This window comes from Panicum hallii, chromosome 2 (genome assembly GCF_002211085.1).
Source record: "Panicum hallii strain FIL2 chromosome 2, PHallii_v3.1, whole genome shotgun sequence".
NCBI classification, from domain to species: Eukaryota; Viridiplantae; Streptophyta; class Magnoliopsida; order Poales; family Poaceae; genus Panicum; species Panicum hallii.
Window position 1 is genome coordinate 50020091 of NC_038043.1, and position 22000 is coordinate 50042090.

Below are 22000 nucleotides of genomic sequence, written 5' to 3' on the forward strand. Positions count from 1 at the left end.
ACCCCAAGGAAGAAGAGAATTACCTAAACTTGAGAGAGTCACTACACGCCCGCTCATGATGTGCGTGTCGCTCCTCGCGCCGGTGCCGGCAGTGGCGAAGCCATCAGTATGGCGAGCCGTGGCGGCAGCCATATATCACACTTAGTACTTGTAGAATATATTTATCCAATCATCATTTACCACAATGCTTAATATTTTCATACAATTGTGACTCACAAGCTTATCAGTAATATATTTACGCATATTTGATGACAATATCTATATTTTATTGCATTGTAACCTCTTATCACATGTACGTGTTTCTTTAAACAAATTAGTAGCAGTAGATTCGCCATAGGTAAATTTTAATTCTGGCTCCGCTACTGGGTGCCGGTACATCTACTACAGGAGCTGCGGCCAAGGTTAATGCAAGCCAAGCGTGCCAACTGCCGAGGTTGCAGGTGAGTGGTTCCAGGGGCCAAGATTGCAGAGCATTTAGAAACGCAACTACGCAAGGAGTGATGGCGGCCGGCGAACGTCAGCTCTGCCATCCCAGAGGCCAAGGTTTGGAGGGAGTCTTGGACGGCGGCTTGGTGGCGGCATGTTGTAGCTGCAGGCACGATGGTAGGAGCCGCTAGCAGTGGACGGCGGACGAATACACTCTGCCTGCCACTCTGGTTGTTGGGGATCGTCAATCTGTCTGCCACTCATCGGGTTGGTCATGAAAGGTTGAAACCGCGCGGACTGGCTGCGGACGTAGATGGACAAATGGGCCGGGCCTAATGGGTGGTACGAGGTCCGACATAAAAAAACACGACACTAACACAGCCCAGCCTGATAGCTATAGTGTTGTGCCAACCCAGCACGATGAGTCGGGGCGTGCCTGGGCCGCAACCTCAGCATGTAGTGTCGGTCCAAACACAACACGATTTTTGATCCGGCACGATCTGGCCCGTTTAACAGCCCAACCCATCTCCATCCGCCATTCCTCTCTCTTGATCTCTCCCTTCTGTCTCTTCCCACAACTTTTCCCCCTTCCCAATCGCCAATCTCCCCTCTCGCGGTTTCTCCCTTCTGCTCTCCCCCCGCTGCCTCTTCCCTTCCCCCGCCGGCGGCCTCCTCCCCGCGCGTCTGGCCGTCGTCGCCGCCTCCTCCTACCCGCGCGCCTTCGCCTTCGCCGCCTCCTCCTCCTCTGTGCGCCTCGCCGTCGCAGTCGCCGCCGCCGCTCCTGCTGCAGCCGCCACCGCCGGCATCGGGCTCGGGCTGGCACGTCACGGGCGGGCCGACCGTGCTATCATGCCGGCACGGCACGACCGCGTGCCCTTCGTTCCGTGACTGGGCCGCGGCGGCGGCACGGCACGACACAGTTTGCCGACGGTACCTCGTCGTGCCGTGTTGGGCTGTGCCGTCCATCTGGCCATCTATAGCTGCGGAGGGAACGAAGAACCGAGTATCAGAGAAGCGGGGGCCATTCTTCAGTCACATTCACCTGATGGAGATGGATTTTCTCTTTCTCTAGATTCTTTTATGAAAGATTCCAACCACCCCGTTTTTGGAAACCTCCTGCGGCCTTCCTGCGGTTTTTCCTATTCTACTGTTCTCTGCTTCCGTTCCAAACGGCGCCATAGATCTCTCGGTCTCTTAACATCTCAACCAACACTGCGAGCGTCTGCGTCTCAACCACCGATTCCGCGTCTCAACAATCGCCGGCCGGCGACATGGCGGAAGCCATAGCCATATCCCTCTCCGCTAAGCTCGCAGTGGCACTGTCCCGCAGCGCCGCCCTCGGCCTCTCGCCCCTCTTCGGCGTCCGCTCTGAAATCGCAGCCGCCGCGCGGGACCTAGATCTCCTCCGCGCCTTCCTCCGGTTCGTCGACTCCCACCACGGCGCCGACGCCCTCGCCGCCGCGTGGGTCAAGCAGGTCCGTGACGCCGCCTTCGAGCTCGAGGACGTGGCGGACGAGTGCTGCTACCTCTCCGCCCACGGCCGTGCCTGGGGCTGGGTCAATGTCAGAGCCTGGTTCGCCGTCTTGCGGCAGCTGCGCAAGGCCCGGGAGAGGCTCCGCCAGCTCTCCGCCGCCAAGGAGCACTATGGCATCCGCCCAGCCGCTGATGGCCCCGCGCCCGCCGTCGGCGCCATCAGCCAGATGCTGGCGGAGAGCGCGCACTTCGTGGAGAAAGAGGAGATTGTGGGCTTCGCCGCACACGAGAGGCAACTGCGGGAGTGGGTGGTCGAGGACCCGGAGCCTCGGCGGACCCTGGTCTCCGTGTGGGGGATGGGCGGGGTCGGCAAGACCACCCTCGTCACGCGCGTGCTCAAGGAGGTGGCAACGCCCCACTTCGACTGCCACGCGTGGGTGGCGGTGTCGCAGCGCTTCACGGTGGACGATCTTCTCAGGAAGATCATCAAAGAGCTGCACCACGGCGGGGGCGACGCCGACGCGGACTACCGGTCGCGCGTGGAGGCCGTGCGGCGCCATCTAAAAGGGAGGAGGTACCTTGTCGTGCTCGACGACGTCTGGGACGCCCACCTTCTGGACAAGCTCCGCCACGCGTTCCTCGACGACGGGACCGGGAGCCGGGTGGTCATCACCACGCGCAGCAGAGACGTGGCCAACGCCGCGGCCCACGGGAGGACCATGATGCTGGAGCCTCTGCCGTGGCGCGAGTCATGGACGCTGTTCTGCAACGTGGCCTTCAAGGAGGCCCCCGGCCGGTCCTGCCCAAGCCACCTGCAGGAGATTGCTGCCAGCGTGCTGGAGCGATGCCGCGGCCTGCCGCTGGCGATCGTCTCCGTGGGAAACATCCTCGCGCTCAAGGATACGACAGAGTTCGCCTGGAGCAATGTCCGGGACAGCCTCGTGTGGGACAGGAGCAGCAGCGATCTTGGGATAGGGGAGGCAGCCAGCATACTGAACCTGAGCATCGATGACCTGCCGCACCACCTGAGGACATGCTTCCTGAGCTGCAGTATATACCCTGAAGACTTCCTGATCAAGAGGAAGATACTGATCAGGATGTGGGTTGCGCAGGGCTTTGTTGACGACAGGTTAGATCATCGTACAGCGGAAGATGTCGCTGATGACTACCTGGACCAGCTAGTGCAGCGCAGCTTGATGCAGGCTGTCGTCCGGAACGAGTTTGGCCGTGCCAAACGGTGCCTCGTTCATGATCTCATCAGGGAGCTGATTACTCTAAGGTCCAGGGAAGAGCAGGGATTCTTCCAGTTTGTAAATTGCAGGGTGACAGTTGATTCCAGCACCAGAATCCGAAACCTTGCACTTGACAGATGTGAAGCGGTGGACAGTCGGTCAGTTCCGAAGGTAGCCTTACTTCGCTCCTTCTGTGCATTTGGGTCAGAACTAGATGCTGCATTCCTGTCTCGTTTTAGGCTGCTTACCGTGCTGAACCTCTGGTTCATTGAGATGAACAAGCTGCCCGACTCAGTAACCAATCTTCACAACCTACGCTACCTTGGGATCCGCTCCACTCTTGTTGAGGAGCTCCCAAGAGATCTGGGGAAGTTGCAGAAGCTGCAAACACTGGATTGCAAGTTGTCCATGGTTCGAAGATTGCCAAGCAGCACAACCAAACTGAAGAGCCTGCGCCACCTGATGCTTTTCACGCGCGAGGCCGCTGACTTCTGGAAGGCATTTGCCGGCACCGCCGTTCAACTTCCTGAAGGCCTAGAAAACCTGACCAGCCTGCAAACACTTAAATATGTTCAGGCTGATACAGAAACGGTTAAATCTTTAGCAAGTTTGGAGAAGATGAGGAGCCTGGACCTGTCTGGATTGGATCCTAGCCTTACCGCTGATTTGCCATCGTCAATTTCCAGGATGAGATGCCTGCTGCGCTTGGGTTTGGAAATGGAACCTGACGCAGTACTAGACCTGGAAACAGTAACTCCACCCCCACTGAAGCTGCAAAAACTTGCTCTGGCAGGCAGGTTAGCAGGAGGGAAGCTGCCATCATGGACCTTCTCCCTCACTAGCCTCACACAACTACGGTTATCTGGCTGCGAAATTGCAGAAGATTCACTTTTGCTCTTGGCGGCACTCCCTAGGCTGGTAAATCTTAGTCTCATAGCTGCATATCACGGGAGGAATATGACTTTTGCCAGAGGTAGTTTTCCTACCCTTCAGAAACTCACCTTGCAGGACTTGCCTAACCTTGACCTCGTGGTCTTTCTTCAAGGATGCCTTGTAAACCTGCATGATCTAGTGCTTGCCCTGTGCCCAGAGCTAACTGAAATACCTCATGGCATGGAGAACCTCGTCCTTCTCCAAAAATTTGAAACTTTTGGAATGACAACTTTGTTTGTAGATAAGCTGAAGGAACAGAATGGTGATGCTGGTTATTACAAGCCTGCCAGTTCGGAGTTTCTTAGGGCACCTTGGCTTTCTAGATATTTGAGATGGGTTGGAAGAAACAATTGAAAATGACGAGGTGGTTGTTTATGTTCTTTGTCACAGCTGCTCTGAGTTTCTCGGTGCTGGAGCAATTTGCCAATTTGTACCCAAAAGTTGAACTTTATGGATTCAAAAATTCCTAAATGGCAAGAATGGACATTAATTGTAGATTTATCATGTGACATCCAGTTGTTCTTTTCGGTTATTACCTTGTCTGAAGTAACTAGCAGAACTAGGGACTGACCAAAGCACAAAGCTCTTCCACTTCCAGACAGCTGAAATATTTCATCAACACAGACAAACTGTATACTAGCTGGTATACCGCGCGTTGGTACGGAAGAACAAGTCTACACCACATATTGGCATTTCTATGCATAAATAGTATGAATCATTCTTCACAGATCGCTGGGTAACAATACAAATCATCGATGTGTTTAATGAACTCAGATAGGGATATTACACGTTAGCTGGATAATGGCAATAGTTCAAATAATGCACAGGGCAGTTTGCATCAGTTTACTGAATAGAAACAGCATGGCCTACAAATGGATTGAAAATGAATCTTAACTCGTGAAACAATTGTACCTTACAGAGGAAGGCAGTAGAAAGGCAGCAGAAAGTACTCCCTCCGTCCTAAATTATTAATCATTTTAAATTTTCTAGGTTCGTAGTTTTTGCTATGCATAGCAAAACTACGAAACTAGAAAAGTCAAAATGACTAATAATTTAAAACGAAGGAAGTACCACGATGCACTGCCCCCATGATTGTTCAGCTGTATTCAAACTCCAACGAAAGCAAGCACGCAGCAGCCATGGTGATCGATGCCCTCCATCTCCCCCCTCCATTATTCCTCGCATCATGCGTGTTCCGTGTAGTGAATCGGGATCGATCGATCAATGAATGGTGTTGCAATAGGGAAAGAGAACACAACACCACCTACGAGACGATTATAAGATCTACGCCTAACTTGGAAAGAGTAACTGCCGCAGGTTTGGTGCTGTGACAACACCACAACAGGCACATCACCAATTCACCATACACTTGGAAATGTTTTAACTGAATTGTATGGCGTCCCTTTTCGATCTGGGAGATGCATGATCAACAGGGACAAACATGCATCCACATAGCAATAAACAGTACGCCGACCTATTCAATCTTCATACAGCAACATTAATCTTGTTCAATGCAGGCATTAAGCCCGACTCTATGCAATTCAAGTACCAGCAGCCCAGAGCTGCAGAACTGCCAACTTTGCAGCGACAAACCCATTAGTTTCTCTTCTGCGGTTCCGCCAAAGGCTCGTCATATAGCTGCAGCCTGCAGGTTAAACTCTGCATGCCCAAATAAAATGCTGGAAGAAACAGGGCATGGCCGAGCGTGACCATTTACCACTGCTTTTGGAACACATGCTGTATATCCCAAAACAAATTTTATTACGATGGTAACATCTTTCTACATACACTAACCTACAGCATATCGAGCATGATATTATACAACTATGGTTGCTATACAAACCACTGGTAACAAAAAATAAAGGGGAAAAGGGGCCTTTATTACAGAACCAAAGAGTGTTATTACACCCATGCTCGCCTTTAACTATACAGACTTTTCTTGTAAGCTTTTATAGCCAGTAAACATCATACTTATATGTAGTATTGCCGATGTCTCTACTATTGCATCAGCAGAAGATTATTCACAGTAGCGTTTATGTTGTTTGTCCTCATCAAATCCTACAGTGAGAAGTATCAGTGCATGCGAATTGACAAGAATATCAGCGACCAGAAGTGAGGGAGATAAGACATGTACCTCTATAATTAGCTCGTCAGGGATATGAGGTAAAACTTCCCGTACTCTATCTACCATGGTGAGTACCTCCGAAAGACTTCCATTGCGAGTAGTGCCTGCAGCGCCTCGGAGCCGCAATCCAGCGGCAGCTGCATTATCAGGTACCGAGGAAGTGGATGGAACAAGAGAGGACCCTGCCATTGTCTCAGGCCATAGGTTCCAGGTGCCATCAGCATGACCGTAATTGTCGGTCACAGAAGCCAACTGCCTCATCATCATCTGAACTCCGGTTAGACCTACTGACCTCACTGCACTAGAGGAGCTGGGATTGTCCATCACAGGGCTTGACCATGGTGGAACCCAGCTAGCATCGAGACCTGCACCTCTGCATCACCAAGAAAGGAACATACAAGGAGCCAAAGATTAACATAACTGACGCAAAACTAACCATTATTTTTTAGTGAGCATGCTAACTAGGTATTTGATCAATTGCTGTTTGGGCATGTTGCTCAAGTTCATTCACTACATCAGCAACATTCTAATCCAAAAATATAACATGATACGCCTAATGCTGGCCCTTGGATCCTTGCTTCATGTTGTTTGGTCAAAGATGGAGTGAAAGCAAGCAAAAGACAAATATCAAGATCAGCTACAGGTTGACCAAATCATGTGATTTCCTCATAATCTTATATTGACACTGAACTGAAAGAAAAGAAAGTTATTTCAGCTAGGGTACACATGCTTTGCCACAAAAGACTATTACCAGCCTGGTTCGAATTCCCAACCATTTTTTGCTAAGAATTGGAAATAAGCCATCCAGTTACATTTTTAACTAAAATTTTGAAATTCACAGCTTGCAGGAAATGGTTATAAAAAGTTGGTGACCAAATGGAAACATAAAGCAGGCTTTAGGGTGATACACTGATACTTCTTGGTCGCATCACCTATTCATGCAACAACCGCTCTATTATGGCCTGTAACTAAACAGACATTTACTGTGGGGTATTTTAAGTAGCATGGTAACTGTATAGAACCAGCACACTGCCATTCATTATGTTTCCCTTCTATTCATTTCGATACATTGTAATTTTTAACACAAAGTTCCAATGTATTAGAGTCTCCCTTAAGTGCAATGATGTGGTCCTCCATCCCATTGCCCATGGTATTTACCATCCTGCACTAAGGCCATCAAGTGTAAAATAACATGCAAGCCACCAGAACCAATTGGGCAAGTGAGGAATTCTCTCTAAACAATTGGAATTAAGATACTAAGCCATCAGACCCAAATAGGTGCAGGAAATTACAAAATCCATCAACTAGCATTGACCCAAATGCTCATGCAGCTACGTGTCTGCCAAGGCAATCTTCTCTAGAACTGATGTTGGTTGGGAAAAAAAAAGATCACATCACACATATGTTCTAATCTTTATAATACATTTCTCAAGGGTAGTAAATTGCATATTCCGGTATGCTCTGATGAACTAGCTGCTAATGGCTAAGGTAAATAGTGCCATTCACACCTTTAATATATTGTGGTGAATAAAGTGAACACATAACATGAAACAACTGAACAATCCAAGTACTGATACCTACCTCCAGACAGCATCTGAAGGGTTCTGCTGTTCAACAGGATGTTCATTACCAGGAACTCTATGCTGATTCAACCCCATTGTAAGCTGTTCCGCAATTCGCTGAACATTCGCTACCTCAGCAGTTGTGGGCCTAGTATGCCCTTCAGACGACACAGAGAGGGGTCTCCGACAAGTTGGGCAGGAGTAACCTTCCATTAGTCCTTGATCCAACCTACGCATAACATGTGATTTCAGGAAAAAATCAAAAGCAGGATTCTTTACATATAGATACTACATACATTAGATGCCATGACATAGAATTCTTCAGCCAATGTCCTTTTCTTTAGAGCGAAAATTTTCCAACGCTACACCTTTCTAACCTCGATCTACTAATTCACTTTCCCCCTAGTTCATATACATGCAAAGTCAAATTTACTTCGATGAAGTAATCCCTGCTCTGAAATATAAGGGCTCATATGCATTATGCTAAAACCACTCTTGTCAAAGGGTGGTCAGATCGATCCACCAATGTTTTCGCAATAAAAATTAACACCTCTAGTTTACTCATTAAATAGGCAAGAATTGTAAGTGGACTGAAAAAAATTCATAGGTAAACATTAGGCCCAAAATTTTGGTAGCACACTAAGCTACACCATGGACACTAGAAATGGCCAATTTTGGATATTAAGTCCCTACCCAAACATACCATAGAAGTTTTTTCTTTCTTCACATATCTCATTAAAGCATGAAAACTCATAGGCAAATCAGGAGCATCAGTCTTGCAAGCCAATTTTAATCATAACATCAGCTAACCAGTTACAGTAATATACTAATACAAGTGGCACCTCCTCATGCAAACAGGAACATCATGAGCTTGCAGAAAAATGAGTCGAAAGGTTTCCCTTAAAGGAATACAACCTATGATTTCACTGCAAACTATTAAGTGGCAATTGCACCATATCAAAAGGTCAATAAGGGCATACCATGATCGCAAACAAGCTAGATGAAACAGATGATTGCAGGACAACTTTTTAGCTCGAGCCATTGGTCCCTATTGCAGGAACAAGAAAAAATTTCAGATACACAGGCAATGAAGCCCCATGTGATTCTATAGATCTAGGCAATTACCCTGCAGATGGCACACTCATCATCATATTCGCAAATTTCATCATATGTAGCATCTGGAAGTGCTCCATCGAGTGAACTAAGAGCCTTCCGTAACTTGATATAAGTCTTAATCCTCTTCAAAAATGAAACAATAAGAGCCTGGAAAGTTTTAAATGAATGGTATCAGCCCATCATATCAAACACTATGCTATTTTTGACAAGTGCAGTGTCACTTACACGCAAGTTCAGTAAGAGAACTGCATCAACCAGATGAAATGCCATACCACGAAGCCAAAAGATCATTGAGTAATGACCAAGTGACATCAACAAACTTATCAAGTCAATTGCAAAACCAAAATTCCTGGTAAGCTTTCCCCTCCATTCAGAAAAAGATCCTGCAGTGATGAAAAATGATCAGGTTCTGGTGAAGCAGTAAGAAATCAACAAGTGATGCACAGCATTTGAACTGTAGTCATACTCAACTTGAGCTGACATCTTCCAAAAGATAATGAAGCACAGTTTTTTTAAAAAAAAACTCGACCCGCCTGGGTAAGACCTCCCTGAAGGCATTGTGGATTAAGGTAGAAGACCTTCTCACGCAGGCCGAGAAAACCCCCGAACCCCTGCCCCACCCTTACACAGGGCACCGTCACCCGGGCCGTAACCCGTGCGAGAGCGGGCCAATCCACGGGCCGTTGCTATTTTCCATGTGCTTTGGCGTGTAGGCAGGCGAGGGGATTTTTTTAACCTCAGCCTGAAATTCGCTCCCACAGGGAGTCGAACCTAGGACCTGAGGAGTGCTACTGAGGCCACCTAACCATCTCAGCCAGGCACCTGTTTGCGAAGCAGTTTACAAATAGATCGAACCAACAAACCAGTAAACAACTGTTTTATTTTAACTTCATCCAATCATGAAGGTGCCATGTTGGCTACTGACACAGCCTCCAGAAACCAACTTCGAGTAACAATTTGCATTGCATTTATATGTAATATCAAGTAAAACAATATAGTAATATGAAATTATCTTTCAGACAAATGCGCCCATATTTTCAAAGGCAACCTATACTTCAGAAAGATATTGCAAGTTAAAGTTTAAAACCTGCATGCATTCCAGGATGTGACCTTTATTTAGTGGTCGTACCAATATTCCTCTACTACAGTTAAGAAGCAATCAACCACAAGATTTGCACATCAAATAATCTGTGCACCGCATTTGTTAACTAACTGTAGTAATTTAATCATCAGCTAATCACGGAAGAGGATATAGCGTCTTATCACCTGCTGCTTGCTTATAAGATTTTTGGAAATCAAGAAAGTCTGTGCCACTTTCCATTAGATGTCGCTGCGAGATGTCAAAAAACTGGAACCCATGCACCATGATAGACTGCCAACAAAAATTGCATGTGATAAGGCATGAGGAGATTCAGAAGTACTAACTGTATGCAATATGCATTTTTAAATTCATAGTTTATCTTTACTACTTAAAAAATTGAGTAGGTCATGGTAGGTTTGCCCAGATCCATCTTCAGCGATTTGATATGCATTAATTTGCTATATGTGTGTCTTTATGTGCAGGATGTGGGCTGATGATATGAATCTCTGTGGCTTGGAGATCTGCTGAATGTTTTACATGTTTCTTTATTTAAAGATAATAATTGCAGTGATAAAAAGGTGCAGAGATGTTTTAGATTGTAATAATTGTTTATTTGAGGTCCGTACCAACAAGATGTTACAGATGGGTACCTAGCTAGTATTAATCAATCTCAAGCTTCAAGGCTAAATGGTCACAGGAAAGGAGACTCAAGAGTGAATTTTCCAACAACCCTGATTGAATTACCTGCAGTGTATCGAAGGCAATACTAAGTGGCTCAAAGAACAGGAGCCAAAATAACTTGGAATTACAGGAGCTGCAGAACCCAACACAGAACTTCATCCTGGATAAGATAGATAAATAAAGCACGGGTCAGTCCATTGAACAGAAAGAATTTACTCAAACAAACACGCCTAAAGCTTGTAAAAATACTAAATACTACAATGTATAGAGACAGCATCAACAGTTTGACGTGGTAAATTGTCCAGTGGATAACTACAATATACAAGAAATAAAACAATAAAGCATAGGCAGTAAAAGGACTCTCCACTAATACATTTTTTTTATCAAACATGCAGGAGAACTGCGTGTCATTGCATTAAGAAGAAAACGAGTTTGTTACAAAACAAGGTCCCTAGAGCTCTCCATTAATAGATGATATTGCTGGTTACGAAATATGAAAGGGTGTGAGAATAGATAAAATGTCATGAATCTAAATAGTGAATGATCTTGTATGCTTGATGAAATCCAATACTCAAGGATTACCTTGTGCATATCTTTTAAAGTACCCACCGTACTATATGCAGGTTATAAATAAATGGATGAATACAAAATAACCAGGGAATATTACCATAGTAGATCAGCTGATAAAACCAAAAGCAATGCAGAGTACACACGAAAATATTTTGATGGAGTCGCTGAGGGAGACGCATTGAGCTGTTCAAGACGTTCTCTGGCCAATAATTGAAACATCTGGATGTAACATGCATTTCAGTTAAATGTGATCGGTAGAACCTCAGCAAGCACAAGTTGCAAACTGTACCTTCAGTGAACAAAGAATGACCAACCAAGTTGACCAAAGGATAATTTGTTGAGAACTAGGAGGCACAACCAGTGGGAGAAAAGTTCCCTGTAACAGAACATTAATTAATTGTGTCACAGAAGGCATCCTTGGCATTTAGTTAAATTACGGACAAGAACATAAATAAATAATTTACACATCAAAGAAAGAGGATGACAGCAAAGGAAACAAAAAATATCCAAAGGAGAACCCACTGCAGCTTAACGTTAGGAGTTGCAGAGTATAAAATATTTGGTGCTGCATGTCAAGAACAGCTGTTAAGACTTAGGATTGGTTACGGACCTCATTTACTGTTAAGACTTAGGAGCAAATTTAGCAGTCAAGAACAAACGTAGCAACCCTTTTAATCATCATAGAAACTCGTTTTTGTTCTTTTGTTGAAACTCATTGGTTGACAACATGAACTATGAACAACAGTACTAATGCAGCACATGCTGACATGATTATAAAAATAACATTTGCAGTGTTAGAAGTGTAAAATTATAATTAAATTGTAACCGGTACTTCCAAAGGCACTTTGATATAAAAAGAATACTAAAAACATGCACAATGGTGACTGGCCGATTAGGCAAATAATATTTTAGTAAACTGTATATTAGAAAAATTATGTTATACTACAGATATACAGATATGTACAACTGTACTGCCACATTTTTTTTGGTTGAAAGTCATAAACAAAAGTAATGTTACATTTTATTAGTAGTGCACTATCATGCTGTTTGAGTCTCATACTCACTAGGGTATTAGATGGAAGTGCCATCTTATCAAACATACATGGTTGAAGAAAGTGACTACATATAGTATATGAAGCAATGTTGTACTTCTATACAAATAAAAGAATACAAGGCTCAAAAATTTTTACTAGCAGGCAGATTGTTGGAAGCAACAAAAATCATTCAACTAGTCCAGTGCAATAGTTCTATTACGACGCACAGAAGAAGGGCAGAAAAAAATACAGGAGAGAAAGTACCTTGTATATTACATAGTTAATGATGTGCTCCAATACTTTTCTTGTCTCTAGAGAAGTTAGCTGAACAAAAAATAGAGTCTGCATGGAAAAAAGAAACAACATTAACGCTGCTGCATCATAAATAATGAAAGGCAGAAATATGCTTGACATATAGCTGAGGTGCAGCATCCAAAGAAAATCTATATAGGGGCTTGTGCACTAGCAAAATAACAAGAAGATTTCAAATGTTCAGCTCTCATGCTGAAGTCCACTTTGTATGAATAAACTTAAATCGTGAAAAGCCTAAAGGTTGTTGTGCTGGATCCAATAACTGATACTCCAGTTTTTGTTTTTAGCTCCCTACTGACTACCGCTTTCATGAAACAGTGACTGACTTGACCCTTCGCATAAGACTCTAAACTCAGTTCTCCAGTACGGTGAGCCAGCAGTTTAACCTCCTTTGCAAAATGAGAATAGATAATTACTTCTGTTGTACACCATGCAGCATATGTGGCACAAATGCTTCTGGACATAGCAAATGCTTGAATTGAACTAGAATAGGATTCAAAATGGTCCCTTCTGAGATACCTTCATATTGTACAATGCAAATCACAAAAATTGACCCAACTGGTACTCAAGTCACAGAGTTTGAAAGGGTCAAGCCATTGAGATTACAAGAAAGCTTCCAGTGCGCGAATTATAAGCCCTACAAGTTTCTGCTTCTAAACAGTCATCTATCAAAGATGATGCTTAGGGATCATTCATGGAATTCTTACATTAAACTCAAATATCTGGCACAAATTGATCTTGATGGATCACAGTTCAAAGATCTAACTTAGTTCTTGCTCATGTTATCTAACTTAGTTCTTGGTCATGTTATCCATCCTTCCTGACATTGCACTCACTATGGTCAAAATTTGGATACTGAAGTGCTCCCATTGCCCTAATATTTCTTTACTAATCAGCATTGCCACATGACTAACAACTAGCACCCTCCCAACTACCATAATGGTATGGCTATCGCCCCAGCAATAAAAAACAAAACATGAAGCTATCCAACTGCAAGAGGGAGTCCCATCCAGTGAATGGACGATAAGCATCCCATTACAATGACAAGCATCTGTCATTCAACTATACCATCAAAATTACATTCTAGAAACTTCCCCCTTTATGATTACTTAACTTTAATTCCCAATAGCACATGCATTTAGCTAGTTCGAACATTCCCTTGAAACAGGAAAGAGTACACCAATTCAACCAGCACAATGTTCATTCAAAACACCTCCACTCAGTGGGCCACTCCCAACTCTCTCATTAGGCAAGTTAAACAAATGGTACGATGACCACTAGACAACCAACAGAGGCTTTTCTAATCAAATTTGACACGTTAAAACAATAACATAATAGCCACTACAGCAGTATTAAATAGCACGCAGGTAACTAATGCGATTAGGCCCCCGGAACATGTAACCCAGCTCAATGAGCTCGATCAGTCACCTACACCATAACAATCCAATCTCCTTCATTCGAACCCGGGAAGGCATCAAATCGGGCAACCCCACGAAACTACCCCAAATGGAGGAGGAACAGCGGAGCCGAGGTCACCTTGAGCGCGAGAATGATGACAAGGAACGCGTTCGCTGCCAGATTCGCGAGGAGTGCGATGGTGACCCGCGACCGCAGCACGGCCCCGAGCCAGTCCCCGTCCCCGCCCGCCCCGGCCTCGCCGTCGAGGAGCGAGGACGCCCACCACTGCAGCGCGGCGGCACTGGCCGCCGTGGAGGCGGCCGCAACGTAGAGGCAGTTCACCGCCGCCATGCGCCGCGCATCGGTCGCCCGCCGCGGGAACGAGACGGCTGGGAACCCCCTAGCCTAACCTGCCCTAGCGCGCAGCTTCTCCGCCGCGGCCCTCCCTCCCGATCCCGCGCGCGGGGGAGACTTTGCTTGGTGCGCGCGTTGCCTCCGGCGCCTTTATTCGCGTGGGGAGAAAGGGGAAGGGAGGGGAGGAGGCGATGCCGCGAGGCCGAGGAGCGATGGCGAGGAGAGGGGGCCGTGACGGGACGCGAGGCGGAGCAGGACGGACCGGGGCAGGCGGAGGGGGACAAAATTATTGCGGCAGCGAGGGGGATATTTTTATTTTATTTAGGTTTTTTTTTCTCCGGATCAGATTAATTACCGGATAGAGATACGTAGACTAGATTTAATCCAGGGTTAGCAGTATTTATTTGACGGGGTTTGAGTCCGGACCTTTCGCGAGACGATCCTTCCAGACACGCGTAATTGCGTTCGTGCTCGCGCTCCGCGAAGCAGTATGGGCGTACGGCGCGAAACTTGCGCAGGCAAAGGTGGTTTCCGCAAATCCGCTGCTTCTGGAAGGCGTTGCCGGTACGGCGCGCGCGTGACGACGCGCCTGCGCGCGGTGGCGGGTCTCGTCGGGCGGGCCCCGCGCGTCAGCGGGTACCGGAAAAGGCGGGTTGGGTAGGTGAGCCCGTGCGGATGAGGCAGGCAGGCGTGGCAGGGGCCGTGGCCGTGGCGCGGTGGGTTCGGCGGCGCTGTCGCGAGCCGTGACCCGGTCCGGCCGCCGAGCGCCGACGCAGGGGGGACTTTTGTTCCGGTCCCTCGTTTGTTGGGGGGGCGCTTTTTCTAAGAATGGATAAAGCTTGTGCGTGTTTGATTTGGGAAGAAGAAATGGTCGCCGAAAGGAACATTTGATGTGCATGTACTTACCCTGACACACTTTGACATCGTGCTTGCTGTGGGTGCACGGCTAGATTAACTCCCCCTAAAGCGTCCTGACTCTATATTTAGAGGAAAGATTCCGTTCTCTATTGCTCCAGCAGCGTTCTCTAAATGGTACTCTAAAATAGAGAACGCTACAAGTTTCCTCTATATATAGAGATTCTCTCTCCTCTTCTCTATTTTTTCTTTACGTTTCAAACACTGAATTAAATAAAAATAAAATATGTCCATAGCGTTTGAGGTATGATAAATACGTACGTACAAAAATTTGGAACAAAATACGTTTCTAATATAGGGTTTAATGTATAGAGAACGAGATTTAGAGAACGTTGTTGGAGAGAAATGAGATATAGAGCAGAGAATCTTGTAGAGAATTCTGTAAATGAAGGATGTAGAGGATGGGATTTGGAGGATATCGCTGGAGACAGCCTAAACCAGTACAATGATCATCAGCAGGTGTAAATAAAGCACAAATTAAGAGCTAGGCCTTAAATCTAGGGATGTACCGACTGCTGCTGAAAGGAACATTTCGTATGCGAGATCTCACGAGTCACGATCACTCTCCCGGCGCACTTTGACATCATGCTTGTACTTCGTGATTTATTTAGAATTGCGGATAGTTATTGTTCATACAATGGTATATTAGGGTACTGTACTAACTAAAATTGACTTTTTGACAGGAAAAACGTGTATGGGTATAAAAGAAGACTTCTCACACACCAAACCACGAGTTAGCACTAGAGTCATGATCCGTTACCACTCCTAGTGCTAACTCGTAAAATTGAGACGTGACGTGTTGGTGACAAAGTGAAGCCTTTGCTAATTTACCAGTTCAAATATGTGGCTTCACCACTTTACCATCTCAAAGAATGGATTTTCCAAATTATCATGGTAAGCATTGCAACTTTGATTTCCATAGTATTTTGGGCTTTCTTATTCGTTTTATTTCCTTTCCTCAGATAATCACCTAAAAAGACTGTCCGTCGCGATATGAGGATCCAAACCAGGGGCTAAAATGTAAATCATCCCTTGCCTTAGTCCGTCGCCCGTCGGCGCCGTATTCCAGCAGCATCGGACCTCAACTTCATTTCCCGCCCAAACCCCCCAAACCGCTCCTCCCCACCGCCCGCCGCGCCGCCCTCGCCGCCACCCATCTCTCCCATGGACGCCGGCGACGGGAGCCCCGCTGCCTCGCCACTGGACGCAGTGGCGGCCGCCTTCAAGTCCCGCGTCGTGGAGCTTCAGGACCTCGTCCTCGCCCGCAGCAGTACGCTACTCCTCCCCGAATCCCCGCTCCCTAAACCCTGGTGGGTACGGAGTACTGACCCCACCCCCGTTCGCAGTGTTCCCGGCGACGGCGCTGCCGGACCTGGCCTCCGTGAACGCGTCGGTGACGGCGATGGAGTCGCGGGTGCAGGACATCCGCCGCCGCCTCCAGGAGGAGCTTGACGCCATCCCTAAGGCAAAGGTACGGCTTCTTCGCTCGATTCACCGCGGAAATGCCGGGGATGGAGCTTCTTTGAGTCTTCATGTGCCTCCGGATGCTGATCCGCCGGTTGCTTTAACAGAAGCCAGAACGGGTGCGATAAATATGCCATTTTCAAATTGTGTAGAACTGTAGAAGTGGTCGCCCTGAGTTTAGACTCTAGATTGGGGATTTCTTAGCCTTCTACTGTATCTGGTTGGATGATAGGTTCAAAGCTCAGGTTCGTGTCTGTAAATGGGGAAACGGGATCTTGATTAGTAGCAATTTTTGTGCTTGGAGAAATTGTTGCAGGAATTGGCCTATATTGGGGAAAATGGAGATATTCCCTACCTCTTCTATCTATTTTGTGCTTGCTCCTAACCTCCTAAAACCAAATTCGTTCAGTCCGTTAGCAATAGATGGTTGTTTTCTCAGTACTGACTTCATTGAATCCATATGCAGAAGCTAATCGAGCGGTCCTTGAAGCAACAAGAGAAGCTGCAGCACATGCTTGCCAACGTACCTTCTGGGATGCACGAGGGTGTCTTTGCTACTCATCTGGAACAGAGCTCATCAAGGTATCTGCTGAATAAGGTTGTATCTTCTGTTTCTGCCTTCATTTGGCCGTAAGCCCGTAACAACATGCTGTTTGTGTTTCAGGATGCTGCCTGATTGCTTCAATTACAGCTCATCTGTTCGTGAATATAACGAATGTGAGTTGAAGATTAAGGAGGAGCCAGTTGCTGCTCCCAAGGTAAAGCTACTTAAATCTTTGTGCGCTATTCAGGGATTCTAGTTCTTTTCTTCTTCATGAAAGTTCTGATTTTTGCCTGAACTTATGCTTTCTTTGATTGCTGAGAAGAAAGGAAGAGCACCTGCACCTCGCTGGTACATCTCAACAGAGGAGCTTGATTCGTTGTCATCGTTAGTTCTCAATCTGCAACCTTTTCCTTTTTCGGATCAAATTCAGCCATCTGTTATTATGACTGGATATGAAATATGTATTCCGTTGTTATTGCAGGTACATGAGGGGAAGACTGACTTTGGAAAAGGTTAATATCGCAATTAATGAAGTGGCTTCATATGCAGATGCCAATGCTCATCTTGTTACATGCCCTAAGAAAAAGGTTTGTTTAGTTTCATTCCACCTTTTGGCAGTGACATCTGTTTTTATTGTATGACTAGATGTTGACTATGCTGTCAGTGTTCTTGCAGTTGTCAGATGACATGTGGGATAAAGCTTTGGTAAGCCCAATCTAGATGCCATCAACCCAATTCATTTCCTCATTTTGTTCGAAAATTCATCCATTTGGATATTGTATTCAGGAACTAAGGGACATTGCAGCGACTGAGGCAGTAAAGGGGAAGCCTTTCTTCCTGGAAGTCGACATAAAAGGACCTGGTCTAAAACTTGACAACACAGGGAAAGCTATTCTTACAGTGAGTGTATACAACTTTAGCCACTTACTGTAACAATATGTAGAGCATTTTGCCAAATGATATATTCTTTTATCAGATATATTCTTTTACCATTTTACATCACTGAAGATGACTAATGATGGAATGTTTGGCCTTCATGCAAGCTGTTCTTTGTGAAATTTTGCATCATTTTGAATATATAACCAAATAATCTATATATGGACTGTCAAACTTGAACCGTCACTGAACAAGATAAGATACACAAGATAATATACTTTTGCATTGAGCATTAGATGAACAAATACACAAACACTTTTCATGTAACCTCATGCTATAAACCATGTGAACCCTGCATTACAGTCCAGTACCCTTCAGAACAGTAGTCCACAAGGTGCACTTGAAAGAGCGTTGATCTTGCAATATTGTTGTTTAAGTTCGGTAGCTAAAGAGATATAAATATATTTAATATGTGTTGCAATCATATTTCCTGGTTGTGACCTGCTCATTTTACTAGCAATGTAAGTCACTCTGTTACATTCATCTGCTACTGTCCTCCAGGTCCTTCGCCATCTTGGACGCATCCATGAAACCCGGATTGGGCATCATCGGGTCTTTATACTCTCAAAGCAGGCCTGAAGGAATCTCATTCGATTAGAATTGGTGCACATTCTGCAATATGTCAATATCCAGTAGCCTCCTTGCTTTGATATCGCAAAGACGCAAAAAGCATTTTGCATGTGCTTCCTGGATGATTCAGAGATTGCTGTGCTTTCATCAATATCTGTTTGGCTGCATGCTTTCGTTTGTATTGTGCTTGCATTGGTCCAAAACTCCCATGGCATCTATATGCTTCAGTCGCAAGCTTATCTGTGCAGTAGAAACTCAAATTACCGGAATGAAGAGTTTGCAAGAGCAAGCTCTAATTTTGGCTTTCATTTTCCCTCTTTTTGGAGCAGCTGGTTAGGAGAGTACACATGTGCAGAGATACCTGGATTCATGTGATGTTTCATTGATTGTGTACCAAGGTTTTTCCTGGGCAACTTATCAGTTCCTGACATCTTTGCTTGGAAGTGAGAATCCAGTACTGTCAAAGGTTTATAGAGGCAGCAGAAACTCGTTGCATGGCTGCTAGAAAAGAAGTAAAGCGAGAGGAAATGCCCCTTTTGTTGTTGATTTTTCATGTGCTCATTTGGCAGACCAGTCCACTTTCTTCAGCTGTTATTTGGCTTTGAAGCTAAACTTCTGACCAGCAAACTTTAGCTTTGCATTTGGAGCGAGAGAGTGAAAATTGAGAGACAAGCTGGAGCAACGAGCAAGTCATGTTTTCTCTTTTGGATTTTTTGTTTGTTCTTTTCCATATATGCAGCTTCCTGTATTTTGATCCAAATCCATCTCATCCAAATACTTTAATCGTTTGGCACAAGTTTGAGCTCAATAAACCAAATTTGAATCAAATTCACTGCAGCAATCAATCGGGTTTGAAAAGATCAAATGAAGAATAAATATGTATGCACCATCTTGGACTTTCTCAGTGTCATCCGTTCCTAAACTCTCAAAATGCTTATTTGTGTGGGCTTTTTAATGGTGCCATCCACGATCCAAAAATAATGAAGTGAATGATGGATTAACCAGCTGTGATGTCCTGTGTTCTAGTGAGAGAAGTGACAACACAGAAGAGAAGAGGGGGCCGGTGCGTCCACACACATTGTTCATGGGGGTCAGAGTACAACCCGTAGTTGGGTAGTAGACAAGTTTTGGCTCAGTTAGAGCAAGACGGTCACAGGTTGTGAGCCTAGAAGTGAATCGTGTTGTGCAGAGCCAACCTATTTTCCTAAGTGAAGCAAATGAAAGCGTGGATGCAGATTAGACTTGTCAGCGTATAGCGTAGTGTGGCTAGCAGATAGGGGAGCTGAGATTTGCGAAAATCAAAATTACAGGGAGGAAAATGGTGGTCCAAAACTGATCACAAATTGCCAAGATTAGTGAACGAGCTTTGTCTTTCACATATTCTCCTCCTGGATAGATCTTTCTGAACAGATCAAAGCAGATGTATCTGGTAACCCTGATGCTTAGTTTTCACTGAGAAACTGTCTGTGACTGTGATGCCAGGAACGCACTGAAGGTAGTTGTTCTTCAGGCTATCTCCAACCGTCGTTTTCTATATCCTTCTCTATATCTTTCATTTGCAGAATTCTCTACAAGATTCTCTCCTCTATATCTCATTTCTCTCCAACAACGTTCTCTAAATCTCGTTCTCTATACATTAAACCCTATATTAGAAACGTATTTTGTTCCAAATTTTTGTACGTACGTATTTATCATACCTCAAATGCTATGGACATATTTTATTTTTATTTAATTTAGTGTTTAAAACGTAAAGAAAAAATAGAGAAGAGGAGAGAGAATCTCTATATATAGAGGAAACCTGTAGCGTTCTCTATTTTAGAGGATCATTTAGAGAACACTGCTGGAGCAATAGAGAACGGAATCTTCTCTATACATAGGGTACAGAACGGTTTAGAGGGCACCGTTAGAGACAGGAAGCGCTAAGTGCTCTGGGCCTTTGCTCGGCTGCTCTTCGACAGCTTGGAAGAAAGCGAAACATCAGCATAGGCTTCTATGATTCTATCCTAATGTTCATCTTTCATCAGTGCGTCGGAGGCGCTGAAAGAAGCAGCTTCGCCTCTAAAACTGATGATGCATCACAAGCTGACCCCTGCTGAATGACATGAAGGACTAATCACACTCTGCTATCAGTGTGAATGTTGGTAATCTAGGCACGATGTGTTGTCCTGTAGTAACTGAAATAATCCCTTATTTTGGGTCTATGAAAAGGATTGTTATGAGTTGCATGGTAAAGATAATTTGTACAATGGTTGGGATCCTATGATCTAGCTTATCAGGTTGTCGACTCCTTCCTCAAACATGCTTCTCCACATAATCAATTTACAATCTCTCATTAAAATTTCCTTAATCTTCTCTTTGACAATTGCAAAAAGATATATTTCTCCTAAGCTAAACCATTTTAACATTAATTTTAATTAGAAGGCACTAAGGGCCCCACCCCGGTGTGTGTGTGTGTGTGTGTGTGTTGAACGGACACAACATCCCGCTTAATTTTCTCGTTATTCAACTCTCTATATCTATATATAGTCACCTTCTATATTCCTCTTCCTCTTTTTCTTCTTTGGTTAGTCATTACATGCAAAGCTTTCTCTCTCTTGCGCGATCTCGATCTCTCGATTGACACAATTCTAGCTGTGCCTCTCCAAATCAGGTGAGAATCCTCTACCAAAAATGTAAGTCATAACAACTAGATGTTTGCACATGAGGGATCTAATTCGATGCAATGCATGCAAAAGAAACTCTCTTCTTTTCCCTAATCGATTCCATTTGGTTTAAACCTACAAAAGATGATTGTATCTGGTTACGTGCATAAAATTGGGTCCCTAATGTACCAAATCAAGTCATTGACATGTTGCATGCTCATTTGGTTTCTAGTTATTGATAAAATGTGTAGGATCATCAGTGGGCGTGAATCGGTTAATATGTGCAGGAGATTGTGAATTTTAGGCCAAGTATTTCTTAATTGCATGGATATGGACGTCTGTTCTTGTTTACTTTGGAGCCATTGAGCACAACTCCATGCCTCTTTCTTTTTGATCATCTTGTCAAATTTCAACCTTATGGCATCACAGAGAAGAGAGAACCTAGAGCTTGTAGAACCGGTCCACTGTGTATGTGGTAATATATCTTTTAGACTCAATCAGGTGGACTTTTACCCAGCCAATAATTATATTGAGTCTTTGACTTGCTACTATTTTCTTGGTGCATACAGTTTCAAATGTTGTGATAAATGTCATGTTATTTTGATACCCTCACGCCATCTTGTAGTTCATCA

The 22000-nt window shown here is 45.0% G+C and overlaps 3 protein-coding genes across 3 annotated transcripts; 2 read left to right on the forward strand and 1 right to left on the reverse strand.

The window, feature by feature from the left end:
• The first annotated feature begins 574 nt into the window (after positions 1-574).
• On the forward strand, positions 575-4563 carry LOC112879860 (disease resistance protein RPM1-like). Its single transcript, XM_025944278.1, has one exon. The coding sequence runs from the start codon at positions 1698-1700 to the stop codon at positions 4416-4418; it is 2721 nt and encodes a 906-aa protein (XP_025800063.1). The 5' UTR covers positions 575-1697; the 3' UTR covers positions 4419-4563.
• Positions 4564-5806: 1243 nt separating this feature from the next.
• On the reverse strand, positions 5807-14564 carry LOC112879861 (E3 ubiquitin protein ligase RIN2-like). Its single transcript, XM_025944279.1, has 12 exons — positions 14082-14564; positions 12498-12575; positions 11489-11575; positions 11297-11418; positions 10693-10789; positions 10134-10239; positions 9093-9250; positions 8877-9014; positions 8732-8799; positions 7771-7980; positions 6199-6562; positions 5807-6122 (listed from the first exon to the last, which is right to left on the reverse strand). The coding sequence occupies exons 1-12, from the start codon at positions 14292-14294 to the stop codon at positions 6063-6065; spliced, it is 1701 nt and encodes a 566-aa protein (XP_025800064.1). The 5' UTR covers positions 14295-14564; the 3' UTR covers positions 5807-6062.
• A 1759-nt stretch (positions 14565-16323) lies between these two features.
• Positions 16324-19034, forward strand: LOC112882786 (spindle and kinetochore-associated protein 1 homolog). Its single transcript, XM_025947931.1, has 9 exons — positions 16324-16482; positions 16559-16683; positions 17143-17258; positions 17341-17434; positions 17543-17604; positions 17702-17807; positions 17896-17925; positions 18007-18120; positions 18658-19034. Exons 1-9 carry the CDS (start codon positions 16377-16379, stop codon positions 18733-18735), a joined length of 831 nt encoding a protein of 276 aa, XP_025803716.1. The 5' UTR covers positions 16324-16376; the 3' UTR covers positions 18736-19034.
• Positions 19035-22000: the final 2966 nt, after the last annotated feature.

Bases quoted from the DNA above. Each gene is read 5' to 3' on its own strand.
- LOC112879860 (XM_025944278.1), top strand. From the start codon at position 1,698: ATGGCGGAAGCCATAGCCATATCCCTCTCCGCTAAGCTCGCAGTGGCA.
- LOC112879861 (XM_025944279.1), bottom strand. From the start codon at position 14,294: ATGGCGGCGGTGAACTGCCTCTACGTTGCGGCCGCCTCCACGGCGGCC. The intron at 11,419-11,488 runs GTACAGTTTGCA...TGTTACATCCAG, and splicing joins TCATTCTTTGTTCACTGAAG to ATGTTTCAATTATTGGCCAG. The intron at 7,981-8,731 runs GTATGCCCTTAT...TGTTATGCGTAG, and splicing joins CTAGCTTGTTTGCGATCATG to GTTGGATCAAGGACTAATGG.
- LOC112882786 (XM_025947931.1), top strand. From the start codon at position 16,377: ATGGACGCCGGCGACGGGAGCCCCGCTGCCTCGCCACTGGACGCAGTG. The intron at 17,926-18,006 runs GTAAGCCCAATC...TATTGTATTCAG, and splicing joins ACATGTGGGATAAAGCTTTG to GAACTAAGGGACATTGCAGC. The intron at 18,121-18,657 runs GTGAGTGTATAC...ACTGTCCTCCAG, and splicing joins CAGGGAAAGCTATTCTTACA to GTCCTTCGCCATCTTGGACG.